This window comes from Leptonotus elevatus, chromosome 5 (genome assembly GCF_054856555.1).
Source record: "Leptonotus elevatus isolate MCC_2025b chromosome 5, RoL_Lele_1.0, whole genome shotgun sequence".
Lineage (NCBI taxonomy): Eukaryota > Metazoa > Chordata > Actinopteri > Syngnathiformes > Syngnathidae > Leptonotus > Leptonotus elevatus.
In genome coordinates, this window is record NC_141243.1 from 14665932 (window position 1) to 14685857 (window position 19926).

Genomic DNA, 19926 nt, shown 5'->3' on the forward strand with positions numbered 1-19926 from the left:
TCTCAAAACATGTCAAAACATTTCTGCTATGGAGGAGTAACAGGAATAATGTCCTCTCACGTACCACGCTAATCTAAAGGTTAATTCACCACCCGACAAATTGAGATTAATTTTAGTATTATCAGTGTGATTTTTGCACATTACGCTGTATGTAGTAGGTAAATATTGCATCTGAATTATGCGTAGTGCTACCCGGAAATAATTCAATGCGACACCATAGATTAATGGTTTCGGGTCGTGTTCGGCTCTCCTCTCATTGTTTACATGTTAAAATGATATGCAGCTCATGTTTCTGAGCATGTCATCGGCAACGGATTAACCGTAATCTGGAAGTGATGGTAATGATCAAGAAAACAAAGTGAGAAGCTCAACTGTGAGACGATATTTATGGTAGACTTGCTTGGAACTAGCCGTGGATGCTAACTATCTGAGCTTCGTTATCAGTGTGTTGCGCGTTTATCCAGAGATGACGAGTTAGTCCACATTGTTGATCAGCTTTTGCTGCTCCTGGGAACCCGAAAACAAAATCACCACTATGGAAGTATAGCACCAGGTGAGCCTTTTGGCACATAACAGATCTTATCACGGGAACTTCTGTTCAGTGCAGGTAAGTGTTGTGGGGTGATATCAACATCTATACTTCAACAGCACCGCGTGCGATATGGCACTAAATGTAAGCAATTAAATGCCTTCTTCCTTAGGGTGCACAATGTTTAGTGCGCCTCAAAGCTCGAAGTCTGAATTCCTGGATAAAGCCAGGCAGGCCAGAGAGGAGAGGAAAGGGCAGAAGGAGAAGGAGAGAGCAGCAATCCTCATCCAAGCCCTGGTCAGACGATTTCTATGCCGCTGCAGACTCCAGAAACAGATAAGGTTCTTCCTACTATATTGTCTTCTTGCAAAACAAACACTGCTTCACCAATGTATTTCCTGCATCAATTTAATATTGGCATGTTTTTGTTTCACCAGGAAAGATATTGATGAGTATTTTGAGTCCTCTGCTGCAACATCAAAACGAAATGCACTTTCAATTTTTAAAATTGCTCGTAAATTACTATTCATTTTCCACTCGGAGGATAAGATGGTGAGTGTAACCAAGAACAATATTGTTTATTTTTCTAGGTTTGTGTTTTTTCTTATTGAAGACTATTATATAGAGTGACCACTACTAACCAGCCACAAAATTATATACACATCACATATTTAGAGCAATACAAAAGTTGTATTGAAAACACCTTTACAATGTCCAGTTTTATTTTATGTGATTGATTTATTAATACTATTGTAGCTTGTAATGTAGAACTGCAATGCGTAATAATGAAGGTGATTTCTAATATTTGAATGACCTAATTTTACCAACTACTCGAAACGACTCTTGATGTTGTGCAGTCCTACAATGATGCAAATTACATATTAATAAAAAATACAAATAAGCATGATTATCTGAAATCAGAATCTCATGTTGAATCTAATTTCACAGAGTTGTCATTCAAGTTGTGGCAGATGTTGTGGGCTATTTTTAATCTTTATTTCTGCTTTTTGGACAGAGGTTTGAAAAGCTCTGTAGGGCCATTCTTGCCAGCATGGAAGTTGAAAATGAACCAAAAGTATGTGTATGTTAATTTCCTTGCCAAAGAACTTGACATGTGAGTTTATGTCATATTTATTGTTTTCACTTTTGGCTCTCAGGTCTGGTATGTGTCCTTGGCACTGTCCAAAGATCTCACAATCCCTTGGCTAAAACAGATTAAAGATGTGCTATGGACCTGTTGTCAACTACTGAAAAACTTAAAGGTTAGTCAAGGCTTGAAAATCAGTAAGCACAATATTGAAGATTTTAGGTCTCATGACGTATTTGTTTTATGATTCCCAGCCTGATATAATGCAGGACAACAAATTGGTAACGCTGTACCTCACCATGCTGGTCACATTCACAGACACATCAACGTGGCGAATTGTGAGAGGGAAGGGTAGGTCAGGAGCCACGGGAGTAATATTGTTTGATGTGGTAATATCAGGCATAACATTTTTTTCCCCCTCCTCTTTGTTTTAGGAGAAGCTCTCCGACCTGCTTTGATGAGAATCTGTGAGAATATCATGGGTTATCTCAATCAGAAGGGATTCTATTCAACACTACAGGTTCTATATCACATACAGAATTTACTCCCTATCAGTATTTGGTACATCTACGCAAAGAAATGAAATATGTGTCCACAATGTTGAAAAACTACAGAAATTCTAAATATTTGCTCACTACCTGACATAGTTACGACTATACAAAGTGTCAACAAAATATACATGGTATGTAAAAAAATATTAGAAAGTGGTACCATATATTTTTGGATTAATACATCACCAAGTGTCTTAATCAAAACTGCATGACTGAGCCTTTTAAAGGCAGAGTGTACTATAGTGGATTTCATTATCTTGTGCAAATGTACCAGTAATGGTATACTTTCTAATTTATTCATTTCTTTTATTACTACATTTTGACACAGTTTTTGCCTATACAATTTTGCCAGCTGCCATTAAGGACATATTTCTCTCTTTTTCAGATTTTGCTAACCAACGGCTTGGCTCGTTCGAAACCAGCTCTCTCAAAAGGCACTTTAACAGCTATTTTTACTCTGTCGCTAAGGTGAGTGAGGTCAAATGAAGGTAGTTGCTGTTTGAAGGGGGAAAAAATGACAAATTGATTGTGCAATTATGGCCAAAGTGATAATTATGATTATTTTTATTAGTACTGTATACATGGTTGTTAATTACAAGTAGTGATCTTGTATTTTAATCGCACGATATCCTAATGAAGTCTTGCTGGTGATTGGCTGACCGCTGGTTGAGAAAGTGCTTGATTTAGAAAATAGAAATGCATTTTAGTTGCAAATAGCCTAGAGGACCATGCTAATGGCAGCCAGAATAGTGAGCTCATTTGCAATTCGATTAATTGTGCAGCCTTAGATTGATATCAGTTTCTTTCTGTTTGTTTTTTTCTCATATCAGACCAGTCATCGCTGCTCACTTCTCAGACAACCTGCTCAGATCATTCCTCATTCACATCATGTCAGTTCCAGCTGTGACTTCGCACCTGTGCATGCTCACTCCAGAGGTATGAAAACATAAATAGCATACTTATTATGATAACATACTTAACGTTGCCCGTCTTGCAACAGTGCATTACTTCGATCCAGACCCATGGCCTTTTAAAGAAGTTTATCCTGTTCCTCAGCCGGGAGGAGCAGTGTTCTGACATCTGTGTGTGTCTTGAGGGAAGCCACACACTCTGCTTACTTGGTACAGTATTTGAGCAATTTTTTAGTCCGATGATGCTTTACAAGTGAGAGTATAATTCTATTCCTTTCGCCCATGTTCATTTAGGTAATCTGATTCACTTGGGCTTCCTTAATGAGCGAATCATAGAGGAAGAGACCAATCGCTTTGTGAAGGACCTGACTGACATGCTGTCCTACTGCCAGCGATATGTGTCCCAAAAGAAGTCTAACCTCACCCACTGGCACCCAGTTCTGGGCTGGTTCTCCCAAACTGTAGATTATGGGTAAGAAACATTTCATTCATGCTTATCTAATGAGGACATGTGCTATTGAAAGTGGATAGATGGATATTATGATAATTGCAAAATTAAAATACAATGGATCCGAGACTATTTATTTCAGGGGGTTATTTGACCTAGTTAATTGACGGGATTTCCAATTCATTTCCCCCATTAGAAGTAATAGAAGTATAAGTCATTCATTCCACCAGTTAAACTTTTTCTATCATGAAACTTTTGAATTCTTTGTACGTCATATTTTATAAGCTGTTACCAACATAACAATTGACAAGTTAGGTCCTTTATTAAGTCTATTGTTGTCTTCACCATTGTCTTCTTTGATTTTGTATCAGAGGTAGTAACACGTACATAACAGTATAGTTTTATACATAAAAAAAAAAAAAAGCAGAAGAAAATGTAATAAACTGACAGCACACACTGGATCCAACAACTTTACATTTGAGCTATTTTCCTTAAAATCACATTTATTCAGATTGATGTATTTTTAACTATTAAAGCCCAGAGGACCAGATATAAATGATCATTCTAAACGTGTGTGGGGCAGCTTCAACACACAATGTATAATATAGGGGTGTCAAGCGATTACATTTTTTTAATCGTAATTAACCGCACGACTTCATTAGATAACTCACAATTAATCACAAATTTGATCTTTTCTAAATGTACAATAAAATATTGTTTTTATACTCTTGTTAACATAAAAGTGGATTTTTTTAAAAACTAATACCAATACGACTGTATATTTTAGTCATTGATACAGTAATTTCAAAATTATTTTTAATATTGAGATAAAATGAAAAAAAAATACTGTGAAAAACGAGTGATAATGATTTGTATTGAGGTAATTTTTCTGCCACTAGATGGCATAATTGCATTTGTAAGACATTGGTGAAAGCTCAGTGCATTTTTCTTCTCATATTAAGAGCTATCTAATCTTTAACATGAAGTAACTTGTGAAATTCTGCACACTTTTAAAATTGTAAAATACAACTTGACCCCAGTCGCCACAAACGTATGCTTTATTATTAAATGTATTACTGCTAAATTTACTTTCCAATTCATTAATCACGCGTTAAAATAATTACTGGCGTTAAAGGAACTTTAAATTAACACACTAACTTTGACACCCCTAGTATAATATTTAACAATATTTAAAATAAATGTAACAATAGTTTAAATAAAGTGACAATTTTCTCAATGCAATTGAATTTTTCAATTCAAATGTTTTATTTAATTCTGTAAAAGCGTTTTCAATGCAGCTACAGTGTTGCACTAGATTACGAAGGCTTTCTTTTAAGATGCTAAAATTCCCATTTGCTCCTCCGTTTCTTGTAGTCTTAACGAATCAATGCCGCTGGTCACCAAGCAGCTGCAATATCTGTGGGGCGTGCCTGTCATCCGGACCCTCTTCAGTGACGTCCTCTCTAAGAAGCTCGAGAGTCAAGAGCCCACTCTCTCACCCGCACAACCTAGCACATCGCAAAATAACCTGCCGGTTAAAAGTGCGTCATGAATCCAAAGCTGCCCTTTTAATGTGATGGCAAACGTAACGGACACAACAATCGATTGCTCTCCTCTTCCGACAGGCCTGTTTAAGCGAGCTTTTCAGAAGTCCGCTTCTGTGCGAAACATCTTGAAGCCGGTCGGGGGAAAGCGAGTGGACTCGGCTGAAGTTCAGAAAGTGTGCAGTATTTGTGTGCTCTACCAGACCGCTCTATCCACACTGACGCAAATAAGACTCCAGATTCTCACTGGTTAGTACAACCACCAGTTGAAATGGAGCTGTATAATGGGACAGTCACTATGTTGCATTTCCTACGTGCAGGTCTGACACACCTCGATGACCTCCTGCCCAAATTGTGGGCTTTTATCTGCGAACTTGGCCCACAGGGAGGCCTCAAACTTTTTATGGAGTGTCTCAACAATGACACAGAAGAGTCCAAGCAGCTCCTGGCTATGCTCATGCTCTTCTGTGACTGTTCACGGCACCTCATTACGTAATTATTTGCGGTTTGTTTTAGTGCGTGGTTTTGGATTGCACATGTTTATTAATCGTTGTCAATATGTTTCAGAATCCTGGATGACATTGAAGTCTACGAAGAACAGACCTCCTTCAAAGTAGAGGAGCTCAATACTATCTCCTCATTTCTTAACACATTTGTGTACAAAATGATATGGGATGGTATTTTAGGTGAGTGATCCAGTTTTCTGTTGTTACATTCATATGGATATGGGATTTTTTTTTGTCTGGAAGTTCAGTTTTATAAGAAAAACTTGTGATACAAAAAAAGTTTGAAAAAAAAACCCCACACACAACTAATTAAATTTACTCTTGTGTGTCTAACAGAGAACGCAAAGGGAGAGAAACTGGAGTTATTCCACAGTGTTCACGGATGGTTGATGGTGCTCTACGAACGTGACTGCAGGCGAAGATTTACCCTTGATGACCATTGGTTACGCAAGTAAATACAAAACTGAGAATGTGTTTCGTTGTTTGAAACAGGGATTATTTTTGGAACGCTCATCTTTTTCATCCTCCATATGTTGCATTCAGGGACTTAAAACCCAGCTTGTTGTTCCAAGAGCTTGAGAAAGGCAAGAAACGAGCCCAGCTGATACTGCAATATATACCACATGTTATTCCTCATAAAAATGTGAGTTATTAGATTATTTGTATTGTTACAGTACCTTCACATTTCAACAATACAAAACCTTAGTGTAATCAGTTTACAGTTTGTATAAATTTACTTTTCACTAAAACTTACTTAACATACAGCCACTGTTGTTTAACATTCACTGCCATTGACGCTATAGACGTCAAAAATTAATTTTAACTATTTATTTTAGTTAAAATTTTCCCCCACTTTTGTTAACAAGAGTATGAAAACCTAGAATTTTTTTGTATTAGAACAGATATAAAATTTGTGATTAATCGTGAGTTAACTAGTGAAGTTATGCAATTAATTATGATTAAAAATTGTAATCGCCTGACGCCCCTAATTTTTAATAATCTTTTCTTTAAAAAAAAAGATAATTAAAAAAATAATATATATATATATATTAATTTTTTTTGAAAGAAAAGATTAATAAAATTTAGGGGCATCGGGCGATTAAAATTTGTAATCGTAATTAATCGCAGGACTTCACTAGTTAACTCACGATTAATCACAAATTTTATATCTGTTCTAAATGTACAAAAAAATCAATGTTTTCATACTCTTGTTAACAAAAATGGAAAAGAAATGCTAAACTAATATAAATAGTTACAATGAATTTTTGGCGACTATAGCTGTCAATGGCAGTGAATGAGTTAAAGAGGAAGTCACACCCCCAATTAAAAAATAAATAAATAATAATATGTTCTATGTGACCTCACTAGTCTAAACACGACATTCTGATTAATATTGCATTTGTGGATTATGAGATAACCAGCAGAATCCAGCAGTTTTGATCAATATCAGAAGGTGGCCGTTTTGCCACTTGCTGTCGAGTAAAAATGACATCACAGTTGCCCAGATCTCAGGTAACAATCAATCACAGCTCAGTGTTCAGAAAACAGGTGATCTGTGATTGGTCGTTGCCTGAGCCCTGAGCAACTGTGATGTCATCTTCAGTCGACTGCAAGTGACAAAATGGCCGCCCCCTGAGATGGATAAAAACGGCTGGATTTTGCTGCATAACTCACATTCCACAAATGTAATATTAATCAGAATGTCATGTTTAGACTTGTGAGGTCACATGTAGCATATTATTGTCAAGAAATGTTTAAGGTTGGCTTCCCCTTTAAAAAGCTTGCAACACAAGTGATTATGTCCTTGCTTATACAAGCACATGTTGTTCAAATGGAATAACGGAAACCAAAGAAGTTGAGCCTTTATACTCTATGTCTGCTAACTAAAATACAAATGATAATGAAAAGAGGTGGTAATGCTTGGATCTCGTGATCATGACAAAATTCAGGCAAAAACCGAATATTTTTTGTTTCTGAAGGTATTCAATTACTTACTCTCTGGTCATTTCAGAGAGTGCTGCTGTTTCGGAACATCGTCACTAAGGAAAAAGAGAGTCTTGGCTTAATAGAAACCAGCTCCGCCTCTCCGCATGTCACCCATATTACCATTCGTCGCTCACGCATGTTGGAGGTACGAACACAAATCAATCAGATGGGTGATGGCAAATGTTGCTGCAGTTTCTATTCATGCGTGTCCCGTCCCACATGTTAGGATGGCTACGATCAACTCCGGCGTTTACCTGTGAATTCCATAAAAGGCGTCATTCGTGTGAAATTTGTGAATGACCTGGGAGTGGATGAAGCGGGTATCGATCAAGATGGCGTGTTTAAAGAGTTTCTAGAAGAGATCATTAAGAAAGTGTTCAACCCTGCTCTCAACCTATTCAAGGTAACTCATTCATAAAACACACACACAAAAACATTGAAATTCTTGTTTTCAAACAGATTCTGCTTTGTTTGTATTCTTCTCAGACCACGAGTGGAAATGAGAGGCTGTATCCTTCACCTACTTCTTACATCCACGAGAACCATCTGCAGCTTTTTGAGTTTGTGGGGAAGATGTTAGGGAAAGCCATATATGAGGTATTTGTGAAATGCTTTGCGCTCATTCTGCAACAATGTGTGACATTGCAATGTTTGGTGTGTGTTTTAGGGCATTGTGGTGGATGTCCCTTTTGCCTCCTTCTTCCTCAGTCAAGTGCTGGGTCATCACCACAGCACGTTCTACAGCTCCATTGACGAGCTGCCCTCGTTGGATTCAGAATTTTACAAGAACCTCACCTCCATTAAGGTTGACTAAACATTTAATTGTCATTTGCTACATTTGTATCCCCCCTACACGTGCTGTAGATTACTCTCTACATGATACTTAATATTTGTATGCATGTTTTACAGCGCTATGATGGAGATGTGGGGGATCTGGGACTCTCATTATCCTATGATGAAGATGTTATGGGACAGGTAAGGACTTAAATAGAGATAAACCGATGTTGTTGTTTTTTCCGTAGTAGTCAAAAAGGCTAATAAACGATAGGAGCCAAGATTTATTTTCAGTAAAATGGCGAACAAATTGGCATAAAATAAATTCTAAACAAAATCTTAGATAATAAGACTTATTTGCTATACAATTCTAGCAATATGTTCAGTATGTCTTCAAAAGTTTAATGAAAACTTAAACAAGTAAGTTCCCTATAGTTTTCTACGGTAAATCATTTTTTCCAAATTTTCAAAATACTGAAATTTTAAACTTAATAACTAAACTAATTTAATAACTTAGCTTAATCTTTGTTTAAATTTCAAACAGAAACAAAAGGTGCAGAGTTCCCAAGATCAGCAGCATCTCTTGTAAAAAAAATCATGAAAATTTAAATAAAATGTTCCCTGAGGTAAACACAGTTTTGAATTGATTTTCTCAGATATTTAAAAAAAGCTGATACTGATATTCATGAAAATCCCAAAAATCTGCACCGATAATTGGCCCAGTCGAATCGGTCTATCCCCAGAAACAAAACAATACTTCTTAGGGTATACAAAATATGTTTTTAGATGCTGGTAGAACTCCATTTTTTTTTGATTAAATAATTTTAAAAATCCCAATAAGAAATTATTGAAATTTGACAAATTTATTTCAGAGAGTCAAACTTTAGTCTTCATAAAATTGTGTGGAAAAATATGATAATCAGTGAAATATTGATATGTTAAAAAAAAAAAAAAAGTTCTTAACTCTCATAACAACACCTGTTGATTGAAAATAAATAAATATATATATATTTTTTAAAAAAATCTGAAAATTTTGAATGAATCTCAATTTGTATGACTTGACTTTATCCACAATAAATCGCTATATTTTTTCCATACAGCTTGTTTGTCATGAGTTGATACCTGGAGGGAAGACCATGCCAGTCACCAATGAAAATAAGTATGTTGATCATTATCAAGGTTTGAAAATGGAAACCGCATTGATTCTATGATTCTAATTTGACTCATTTGCTGTTGCAGGTTCAGCTACATCCACCTCATGGCTCACTTCCGGATGCACACTCAGATTAAGGAGCAAACGGCAGCTTTCATCCGAGGCTTCCGCAACATCATCAACCCGGAATGGTTGCACATGTTTTCGACACCTGAGGTTCAGCGTCTGGTCTCGGGGGACAATGCGGAAATTGACTTGGATGACCTCAAGTACGTATTTATCTTCACCCTGCATCCATTTCAGGTCTTCTAAAAGTGTTGTGCTATCAATGTAAAAGTGTGAGGTGTGTTCCTTCTCTAAATCGCTGCCATGCCGTCTGTATGATTTAGGAAGCACACAGTCTACTATGGAGGTTTTCATAGCAGCCATCGCGTCATCATCTGGCTGTGGGACATCTTGTCCAGTGATTTCACGGCTGAGGAGAGGGCCATGTTCCTCAAAGTATGCTCATTTCTAGTCTTTTCCATTTGCATCTTGCTTTGTCTCCAAACTCATTTTACTCTTGTGTAGTTTGTTACCAGCTGCTCAAGACCTCCTCTCCTAGGTTTTGCCTACCTCAAGCCACCTTTTTCAATCCGTTGTGTGGAAGTGTCAGATGACCAGGTGAGACTGTTGCACAGTATTATTTACAGTCAGGGTTGGGAGGGTTACTTTTAAAATGTATTCCGTTATAGTTACAAGTTACCTGCTAAAAAATGTAGTTGTAACGTAATCCAAGTACCATGATACTAAAGTAATGTAACTTGATTACTTTGGATTACTCAAATACCAAGTATGCTCATGAATAAAATTAGAAATAAAAATCCTTGTATAGTTGACGCCCATTAAAATGCATGAATAGATTGATTGACATGCTGTTTTCGAACTGTCACTGAAAGCAACCACATCTCATAGATAGATAAATAAAGAGGGAGATTTGTTTGGAGGGTGTAACTCACATTATAGTGTAGCGGCAGCTAGCAAGAAGCTCATTGTAGCATGCCGCGAGACTCTCAGATCAAGCTTTTTCTTTATTAAAGCTTTTTAAACCGGCCGCGTGCGGGAGACACCACATCAACCCGACACAACAGCGGTGTCTCTCTCTCTCATCGTAGAAATTGTAATCCTGATGAAATAATCCCCATTTTTTATAAATGCACCTGTAATCTGATTAAATGATTTTTTTCCCCTGTACTGTAACGGAATACGCAACGCGGGTACATGTATTCCGTTACTCCCCAAGCCTGTTTACAGTATATACAGTTGTCATGGTTCAATACAAAATTCATAGCCAATTATGCACAAATATGCATAAGACAGTCATGTCGTAAATGAGGGGCTTCTACACTTTAATTTTTAGAGTCGAATTCTTAATGTTAAATTCTTAAAAACGGGTATTTGATGGATTTGTAGCAACTGTCCAATCCTTAGTATATCATGATTTTTTTAATATCGCAAATAATGATACACAGGTTCTGAATGCGCAGTAAAATAGCTACGATGTATATCCGTTTTTGTCTTCCGTCTTTCTAACTTGCAACTTCCTGTGGCCAGGACACGGGGGACACCCTCGGCAGCGTCCTCAGAGGCTTTTTCACAATCCGTAAAAAAGAACCTGGCGGTAGACTGCCCACTTCCTCCACATGCTTCAACCTGCTCAAGTTGCCCAACTACAGCAAGAAGAGCATTTTGCGCGACAAGCTGCGCTACGCCATCAGTATGAACACCGGCTTTGAGCTTTCGTAATGCAGAAGTGTTGCAAAAGGACAATCTGCACAGGATGAAGCCGCCTGACGCAAGCTAAAGGTTTTAGGTACATGGGAACCTATCGTGTCTGAGGAAGTTTCTACAAAGTAGAGGAGTCGTGAAGGACAACAAACTCCCTTTTTGTAGGATTACTATTTAACTCCCTTTCAACGTCAGGGAGATGCTGTTTTTGCAGCACAATCGAAATTGGCATCTCCCCGTGCCACACATGAAATCCAAGGTCATGTATTGTATTTAGCTCCATTAAATCCACATTTATAGTTACTAGATCTCAGTTTCTCAGGCCTAACGTCATATTTCTTAGATCGAACACTCCCACCATATGAGAACTGGAAAGCAATACAGATGCAATGCAAGCCATTTGATGCGTGAAAACCAAGTGATGCATTGCTTAATACACTTACAATTTTGAACTTTGGTACCCAAGCATCTTTGAGAGGGTATCAAATGGGTCCTAATGTGTTTTGCGTTGCATAAATGTAATTTGTCCAAGGAGAAGACAAATCAGTGTCTTCAGCCTCCAGAACGGAAGACTCCCTCATCATGCGTTGATGAGCTCACTTAAGTTTCCTCCCTCTTAAAGACACAGGCGGTCTTGTTTTTAATCGTTTGTGAACATGGTGGGAATGAAAAGATCCAAGCTATGCTTCATTTGTGGTGGAGCACCAGAATTTCTGGACATCCATTACTTTTATTTTTTTTAAGAGAAGTGACATCTGCTTTTGCATCTTTTATCTGTGACAAAAATGCCTGCAAATGTCACATCTCAAATTGATGGAGGTTTTGTACTTCATGCTAGGAAACCACAACTTTGCTCAATACACCTTTTCAATAACGCTGAGTGCCTCATGTATCACCATCTTCCCCTTGCTCTCACCTTGACCTATTCACCTATTACAAGTGAAACCAATAATGTTGTATATTGGAAACAAGCCATAAAAACAGGGGCTGGACTTATTCTCCGAAACCCAACCACTGCAATACCACTATAACAACTACAACATAAGGCTACGACGATGCTCTCTGTGGACTTAAGCCATGTTGTGAAGAATTATCTGTCCTAACAAGCCTCTCATCATGATGTCATGGACTGGATCACCAGCCTAATTGGACTACTTGCTTGATGTTGCTTTGGGTGGTAATGTCGTCAAAGTGTTTGGGTTGGGTAACCTAAGGCTAAGTGACATCTTAGTCAGACAATATTGCAGCTTTCAAAGAAAGGTTGTTGAAGTAAGCATAAAATCGCAACCAAAATCTGTCGTTATGCAAACAAAAACAAAAACATTAACCTACCACAGGGCAAGACTTGCCGTCTTAACAACCAGCAACTTGTGTGAAAACAACACAGTTTGGATTAAATGGCAAACATTCTTTACAGAAATAGAGTTGATTCACAGAATTATTTTCAGAACTATTTTCTCTCCCTCAACATCATATACAGTGGATAAGTCTGCACACCCCCTGTTTAAAGGAGACCAAGATAATTTATTTGAATGCTAATTCCACTTCTAACCTGTAGAAAACAAATGGAAAAGAAAAAAACGTTTTCAAAATTCAAAATTAAATGGTGGCAGGTGTGTGCTGACCTGCATTTGACATGATTATAAATGTGATTAATTCCAAACAGCCACTTCCTGGTTATGAGGGTGTGCACACTTGTGCAATTACATTATCTCAGTTGGTCATATATATATATATATATATATATATATATATATATATATATATATATATATATATATATATATATATATATATATATATATATATATATATTTATATTTATAAAATCTTACCCCAGTGACCAACCAATGTACCCTAAAGGCACTACGATTGGCTTTTTTGTGAGTGTTGATTTTGAATACACACACAATGGTGGCTATAGTTTTCCATGTCAGTCTGTTCTACGCAATTGAATTTCATCATGTAAGTCTTTTTATGTTATTATTATTAATATTTTTAATATATATATTGAAGTATTTTATTTTTTACCAAACTTTATTCTTCTTCAATGTCTTCTTCGATTAAAAAATAAATAAATAATCTAATTTGGTGGCCTCGATAAGTTACCAAAGACAGTTAGTTCCTTGCCCTAGAGGGCTTTTGTGTAGAACCGGTTGACATAAAAATATAGTGTACCTTTTCCCATTATACTAATGAGACGTGCATACATATGTGCATTACAATTTTAATACAGAAGCGCCGTTTGTTTTCACAAGAGATAAAAGATGAGGTCAGTCATTGATTTAAAATGATGTCAAAAATATCAATGTAACCCAGTTTGAGTGCAAGTACGCCCCCAGAGACAGTGTTTCCCCTTCACGTGAGAGTCAAATTGTCTTCAAAGTGTCTTTCGAACTGACTGCACTATAGAATGTGTACAAAGAGCGATTCTTGTGTAAAATTTGTCCATGTATGTAAGATATGTTTTCTTGTCATGTTAAATCATGCACACTGGTGTTATATAAAGTATTTGCTCCAAAGTCCAAAGTGTTTTTTTCCCCCCCACTTCTCAAGTCAATCACGGCTGATTGCAAGCAGCTGGTGTTTGAGAGAGCAGCACTGCATGCAAACACACCTAAATCTAAAAACAGGACGATGTTGGATTGAGAATGACTCTTGAAAAGCACAATAGGAGCTTTTCCTGAATAATGTGGCGGATTATGCTGTGAATGCACACATCCACCTCAGTCCGCTGCATTGTGGCACACTTCATGAGAGACCCACAGATCTTAGAAATAAGACCATGAGCAGCCCATCTCCTGCCAACTGGTTTAAATCTCTACGAAGGTGAGTTTAAGGTTTAATTCCTCCGTCGGTTTGTTGGTGGGTGAGTACGATGCATGTGATGCTGACCTTTTGTTGTGTGCGTCACCTGACTAGCTGGAGGGCTTTATTAGGATTTTCAGGGCTTTTACTTCACAAGCTTAGCAGTTACAATGAGGAAGTCCAGCCCTGGAGAGCTTTCTAAAATAGACATGAGTGCAAAGGGAAAGGTTTGCTCTGCATGTCAAAGGAATGGCCGTTTAACATGCAGAAGGTAGAGTGGATCACTGTAGCCTGAAGGAAGTGTTGACTAATAAGTGGTTTGGAGATTTTAACTGGCTTTTGGATGTTGAAGGACCAGGCTCGGCGAACCATGCTTGAAGACGTACCCTCTGCTGTACGAGGACCTGCTGAAGAGAGCCCGGGTGTCCTTCCAGGCCAGGCGCAGCATCAAGGAGAACTTTAGGCTGGCCCAGCTTGAGGCTGTGGTGCGAATGCTGGAGGAACATGAGTGTGACTTTGTGGATGTTCTTGGAAGGGATCTTCACAAGGTCAGCAGTTGAAATTATTATTATTATTATTATTATTATTAGCATTGATGTTGTCGTCATCATCATTGTTAAAGTGGATGTCAACATCAAAATGTTCTTTACAATATGTTAAATGTAGCCCTACTATTCCAAACTTAGTATTCTGAATAATATTGATCAATCTCCGAGGGCGGCCATTTTGCCACTCGCTGTCTACTAAAAATGATACCACAGTATGCTCAAAGATTAGGTAATGACCAATCACAACACAGCTTTCAAACATCACATGACCAAACTCTGAAAACAGTTGTGGAATGATTGGTCGTTCCCTGAGCAACTGTGATGTCATTTTCAGTTGACAGCAAATGCCAATATGCCCCCCCCCCATATGAGATGGATAAAAATAGGTGAATTTTGCTGCTTAATTAATATTCCACAAACAAAATGTTAATCCGAATACCGTGTTTAGACTAGTGGGGGTGCATAAAACATATTGTCAAGGAAATGTTTGATTTTTTTTTTAAATAAAATAAAAAAAGAGAGCTGTCTTTTAATTCACTTTTTCAAATCTCCCGTCTTGAACTAGCCACGATTTGAGACTGTTGTGTCAGAGTTGATTCCTGTTAAAAATGAGGCTCTTCATGCCATTGGCAACCTCAGGAAGTGGATGCAGCCACAGCAGGTGGAAAGAAACCTGGTGAGACAGTTTTGTTATTATGGAAAAACATTGTTGGGATTACAAACGATTTACACAACCTTTTGGTGGAAAACATTCCATCAGACTGCTACAAAGAGTTACTTTTGTCAAAGAAGATTAACATGTAAGTTGCCTTACACGGTTGAAGGCTTAAGCTGTGTTTTCCGCTGAACTGATCGACTCATTGCCTCATAAATTCCAGTTTAAATGACTAACTTTGAACATGTCTACTTGGCTCAGTCCACCACTCTGGATGAGTGTCTTGTGATAAACGAGCCCCTGGGGGTTGTGTTGATCATGGGGACCTGGTGCAGTCCAGTCCAAATGTGCCTTGTGCCGCTGGTGGGCGCCATTGCAGCAGGTACGGCACATCCACCATTGACACGTTCAAGTGTATTATACATATTTTATTTTGAAAAACACACATTATTTATTTGTATAGGTAACTGTGCCATCATCAGTCCTTCTCTGTGCACAGCTCACACAGCAGCACTTCTCCATCGTCTCATCCCCTCATACTTGGACAATGTGAGTAGGACTAGCAGTCAACACAGCATGAGACTCCCTCTTTCTTTAAGAATTGTTGTGTGTGTGTGTGTGTGCTACGTTTACCACTTTGTTCTAGTTAGTTGTTTATCGGGTGTAACAGGCCGAGGCTGTCCCTTTAAGAAAAACTGCATTCTGGGAAATGGTGTATTGTAGTTAAGTGCCTTTAGGACGAAGTGGTGAAGTTTGTATCACATGCATGCAGGAACATTTAGCGACCATTAATAGCTGTAAAATTACTCTTTAATAGTTCTGGTAGTCAGGGATGTATTTAACATGCTGTTCATTCACTTGTCTGAAAAAAAGGATTGTGATTTTTGGTATATCAGCATTACACTAAACTTGTTTTGGAATTCAAATTATTAATAATACATGATAAAGTAATGATCTACAATTCTTGTTTTCCTCAAGGAATGCTTCCATGTAATTCTTGCAGGCACCAATGACTTGACTGATATTGTGGAACTTAAATTTGATCATGTCTTCTTTTCTGGTAAGAATAAGTGCAATGACACAATAAATCCTATCTTTGAATCATTAATGACGTACAGTATTTACTCGATGTGTTTATATTTTAAAATCCAGGACCCAGAGAAGAAGGAATTCGAATTTCTCAAGTGGCAGCTCAATGTTTGACACCTATCACCCTTGTTCTGGATGGGAAGAACCCATGTTATGTAGACCAACATTGTGATATTACCACCACGGCCCAGCGCATTGCCTGGGCCCGCTTTCACAATTGCGGGCAGAGCTTGGTGGCCCCTGACTACATCCTGTGCCATTCGGATATAAAAACCCGTCTGGTCCAGGCACTCAAGTGCTGCCTGATGCGGTTCTATGGTACCGATCCCAGAGAATCCAGCAGCTTCAGCCGCATGGTTAATCTGGATGTCTTTAACCGTACGAAAGATTTGTTGTGGAGATCTGGCAAGGTGGCCTTGGGTGGACAGGTGACAGAGGCAGAGAAGTATATTGGTAAGAGACCACATAAAATAAAACTGGCTCATGTCAAAAATATTTGACTTAACTGTTTTTGTTTTGTCCAAAGCCCCAACCATTTTGACCGAAGTGGATGAGTCGGACCCCATCATGCAACAAGATCTTTTTGGTCCAGTTCTTCCAATTCTCTCAGTAAATAACGTGGATGAGACGATTGCTTTCATCAACAAACAAGAGAAACCCCTATGTGTGTATGTGTATTCAAACAACAGCAAGGTATGAGGCAGAATTAGAGTACAATTGATAAGGTCAAACACTGTAAAACTTTATTTTTGGTTACTGTTAGCATTATAAAACCTTCAACAATGCAGGCAATTTCTAAGTAACATTTTAGCATCAACTGCCATACAATTGTAATTAATTTATTTAACCACTGTTGACGTCAAATGAAAATATGCACCATGTAGCTGCTCACCTCTACCTCAGTGGTTGGGTCAAATGCGGAGAACTAATTTCACCCCACGTTAGTTGATTTCCGTCATGGGTGAATGTCACTTCTGGTATATATATATATTTTTTCAAACAAAGGTGTAAAAACAAGTTGAATGTAACTCAGGAAATGAATCTAAAATTAACATTTATTTTCAAATGTTTATGACAGATTACATTTCATTTCTTAAGATTTTATTTTTATGTATTGTCCTCCAATTTGAGAAACACTGTTTTAATGCTCTAGACTGGCAGTTCAAACTCTTAAATTTTGTGTGATCTTTTGAGGCAAAAGGTTGATTTCAAAGTTGTACAAGCTCAGTGACATTCAACTTGAGAGGCTCTACAAATGTACATTCTGAACCGGCAATGTACATTTGTTTGTTGTCCTTTTCTCAAATGTTGATGTTTTTGGCAATGTTAGGTGGTTTCCAGAGTCATGAGCGAAACATCAAGTGGAAGCTTTTGTTCCAACGACAGCACACTGCAGAGTCTCATAGTAACTCTTCCGTTCGGCGGAGTTGGTAAGTCACCAAACTGGATGTGTGAAATAATCTGACGATATATCAAAATGTGACTTCTTTGCTTTCGGGACAGGTGCCAGTGGAACTGGTTCCTACCACGGACGCTATAGCTTTGATACATTTTCTCATAGAAAGTCATGTCTGCTAAGAAGCACGCACTTGGAATGTGTCACCTCCCTGCGTTATCCACCCTACGACGACCGCAATCTGTCCCTCATAACATGGGGCAGCAGTCTCTCCTGGAAAAGCCAGGGCTGGTGCCAAATCCTGTGACTTGTGTGGAAGCATCGAACTGGAACCAAATTTCTATTAAGACCTCAATGTGTTCCAACAATATCATTAACTAAAGCTCAAAATCCAGTGAGAAAGGAGGCACAATTGATTGAAATGAGAAACTGTCAATAAACACCATGACTGAAGATTCACAGAGAGGATGAATTTCAATACTTGATATGTGCTGTAATGCTCTAAGTGGATGTCAGTTTTGAAAAGTTGTGTTCTCACTGAAAGCTTAATTATAAAGATGCAACCAAATATAATTTTGGATGTCATGTATAATTACAAAATATGCACATAAATATACAGCCCAAATATGTATGAAGTTATTTATTATAATCAAGTATTATTCAGGTCTTTTGTAGATTATCTCCTTGTTGTTCTCTTTTAGGGCGGCATATCTGGCCACAGTGAAAAGGTAGTCGCTTAATCTGTGTGGAAAATGTTGAATCATTAATCAGATTGATGTTTAAAGATACCATAATAGTATGATCTTGTCGACTGGAACGCTATAATTACCTGTTTAAATACCTGGCGATATCTGGATCAGCCTCTCCAGAGCGCACAATTGGAGCAACGCTGTAATAGGAACACAGATAAAACACTAAAATTACAATGTGACTGTTTTATTCATGTTGGTGACAACAAAGGGGATGTGCTTAATACTGACCTGCGCTCGGCTCTGCGACAGACGGTCCGAGCAATATGTAAAGCTGCGCTGCTCTTTCCTCCAGACTGTTATGATGCACAAGTGTCATGAATAAATAAATCAACACGCACACACGACTGTTAGTGATGCCAACTTGGACTTACAGGTAAAATGAAATTGGTTAGAGGTGGAAGTTCTTCAGTGAATGTATCAATCCAACCTTCCAAGTCTGTTATTGTTTTTCCAGTGAATTTTGTCCGAGCTTACAAACAGAAAACATATTTAGAACAGAATGCATGTCAATCAAAACCTAAAGCTGCCATCATCTGCGCATACTTAGATGACTTTCTCTTGCTGATGACTGAGGAGTGGCAATATTGGAGCAGACATCTTGCAAAACACACTGTATCTGATTAATAGACAAAAATGGCCAAATCTAGTAATTACTGCCTCATCAAAGAGGTGATGTCAGATAAAGCTCACATTATCCAGCTGATCCGTGAATGTATGTCCTTTCTCCAGGCAAAATTCTCTGGCCAAGCTGCAACATTTAACACAATGTGATCAATGTAAGCAAAAAGGTAACAAGGTGTAAGATTGTTACATTTCTTACCCTATAGCTGATGACAATTCATCTGTGTTTCCTAAAGCCTCGAAAATATGATCTTCCTTTGGTCTTCTTTCTCCAGTAAATGTGCTTGAGTAACCTAAAGGGCGAAATCAAAACGAGTCAAATTTTGTATTAGTAGAGCATCTAGTTTCTCAAGTTGCAATAAAAACCTTTGTCGCCTGTTTTGGTATAGATTTTGGGAACTCTGTTGTCTCTCTCGGTGGCGTAACTGTAAAATTGAAAAATGCCAAGTGTCAAAATTATCAAACATTCGGTAGCTTCACTGCAAGCATCACACCACCCTTTGCGAAAGCTAACAACGCGAATGACATTTGAGGAACAATGCTAACATCAGATATAAAGTTCTACAACCTTCTCGAAAGGAACGACGTTTGCTTGGTCTGTCGCTCGCTAATTTGCCTGACACTTCTTAAAACATAGCACAAAATCGAAGGTTTGCGAACAAACGTAGCCATGTTTATTAAAATTGTAGTACTGTCTTTTCTCTCTTTCCGTAGCTCTTCATGGGCGTTTCCTTTTATCGCACGATTGGATAACTCACCGGACGGTCGGAGGAAACACGTATGGTGATTGGTTAAAAAGAT

At 38.0% G+C, this 19926-nt stretch overlaps 3 protein-coding genes across 5 annotated transcripts; 2 read left to right on the forward strand and 1 right to left on the reverse strand.

The window, feature by feature from the left end:
- The first annotated feature begins 230 nt into the window (after positions 1-230).
- Positions 231-11569, forward strand: ube3b (ubiquitin protein ligase E3B). The gene is made up of 27 exons (XM_086077055.1): positions 231-607; positions 702-870; positions 967-1081; positions 1545-1604; positions 1687-1791; positions 1871-1967; positions 2051-2136; positions 2553-2635; positions 2998-3103; positions 3168-3288; positions 3373-3550; positions 4901-5067; positions 5152-5319; positions 5391-5562; positions 5638-5756; positions 5913-6027; positions 6120-6219; positions 7588-7707; positions 7789-7965; positions 8049-8159; positions 8230-8367; positions 8472-8537; positions 9437-9495; positions 9576-9758; positions 9879-9990; positions 10060-10152; positions 11083-11569. Exons 2-27 carry the CDS (start codon positions 710-712, stop codon positions 11272-11274), a joined length of 3204 nt encoding a protein of 1067 aa, XP_085933181.1. The 5' UTR covers positions 231-607; positions 702-709; the 3' UTR covers positions 11275-11569.
- A 2389-nt stretch (positions 11570-13958) lies between these two features.
- aldh3b4 (aldehyde dehydrogenase 3 family, member B4) lies at positions 13959-18841 on the forward strand. 3 transcript variants are annotated; one of them, XM_086077070.1, is made up of 10 exons: positions 13959-14085; positions 14417-14612; positions 15178-15288; positions 15529-15649; positions 15731-15816; positions 16246-16327; positions 16420-16809; positions 16883-17049; positions 17687-17786; positions 17860-18841. In XM_086077070.1, the coding sequence occupies exons 1-10, from the start codon at positions 14042-14044 to the stop codon at positions 18057-18059; spliced, it is 1497 nt and encodes a 498-aa protein (XP_085933196.1). In that variant the 5' UTR covers positions 13959-14041; the 3' UTR covers positions 18060-18841. The 3 variants fall into 3 exon arrangements, with proteins under 3 accessions (XP_085933196.1, XP_085933194.1, XP_085933195.1); XM_086077068.1 differs by lacking the exon at positions 13959-14085 and adding an exon at positions 14234-14335; XM_086077069.1 differs by lacking the exon at positions 13959-14085 and adding an exon at positions 14234-14335 and having other exon boundaries at positions 15767-15816.
- Positions 18323-19844, reverse strand: mmab (metabolism of cobalamin associated B). The gene is made up of 9 exons (XM_086077072.1): positions 19694-19844; positions 19492-19550; positions 19325-19418; positions 19195-19252; positions 19048-19120; positions 18876-18973; positions 18733-18797; positions 18582-18641; positions 18323-18493 (listed from the first exon to the last, which is right to left on the reverse strand). The coding sequence occupies exons 1-9, from the start codon at positions 19795-19797 to the stop codon at positions 18409-18411; spliced, it is 696 nt and encodes a 231-aa protein (XP_085933198.1). The 5' UTR covers positions 19798-19844; the 3' UTR covers positions 18323-18408.
- Positions 19845-19926: the final 82 nt, after the last annotated feature.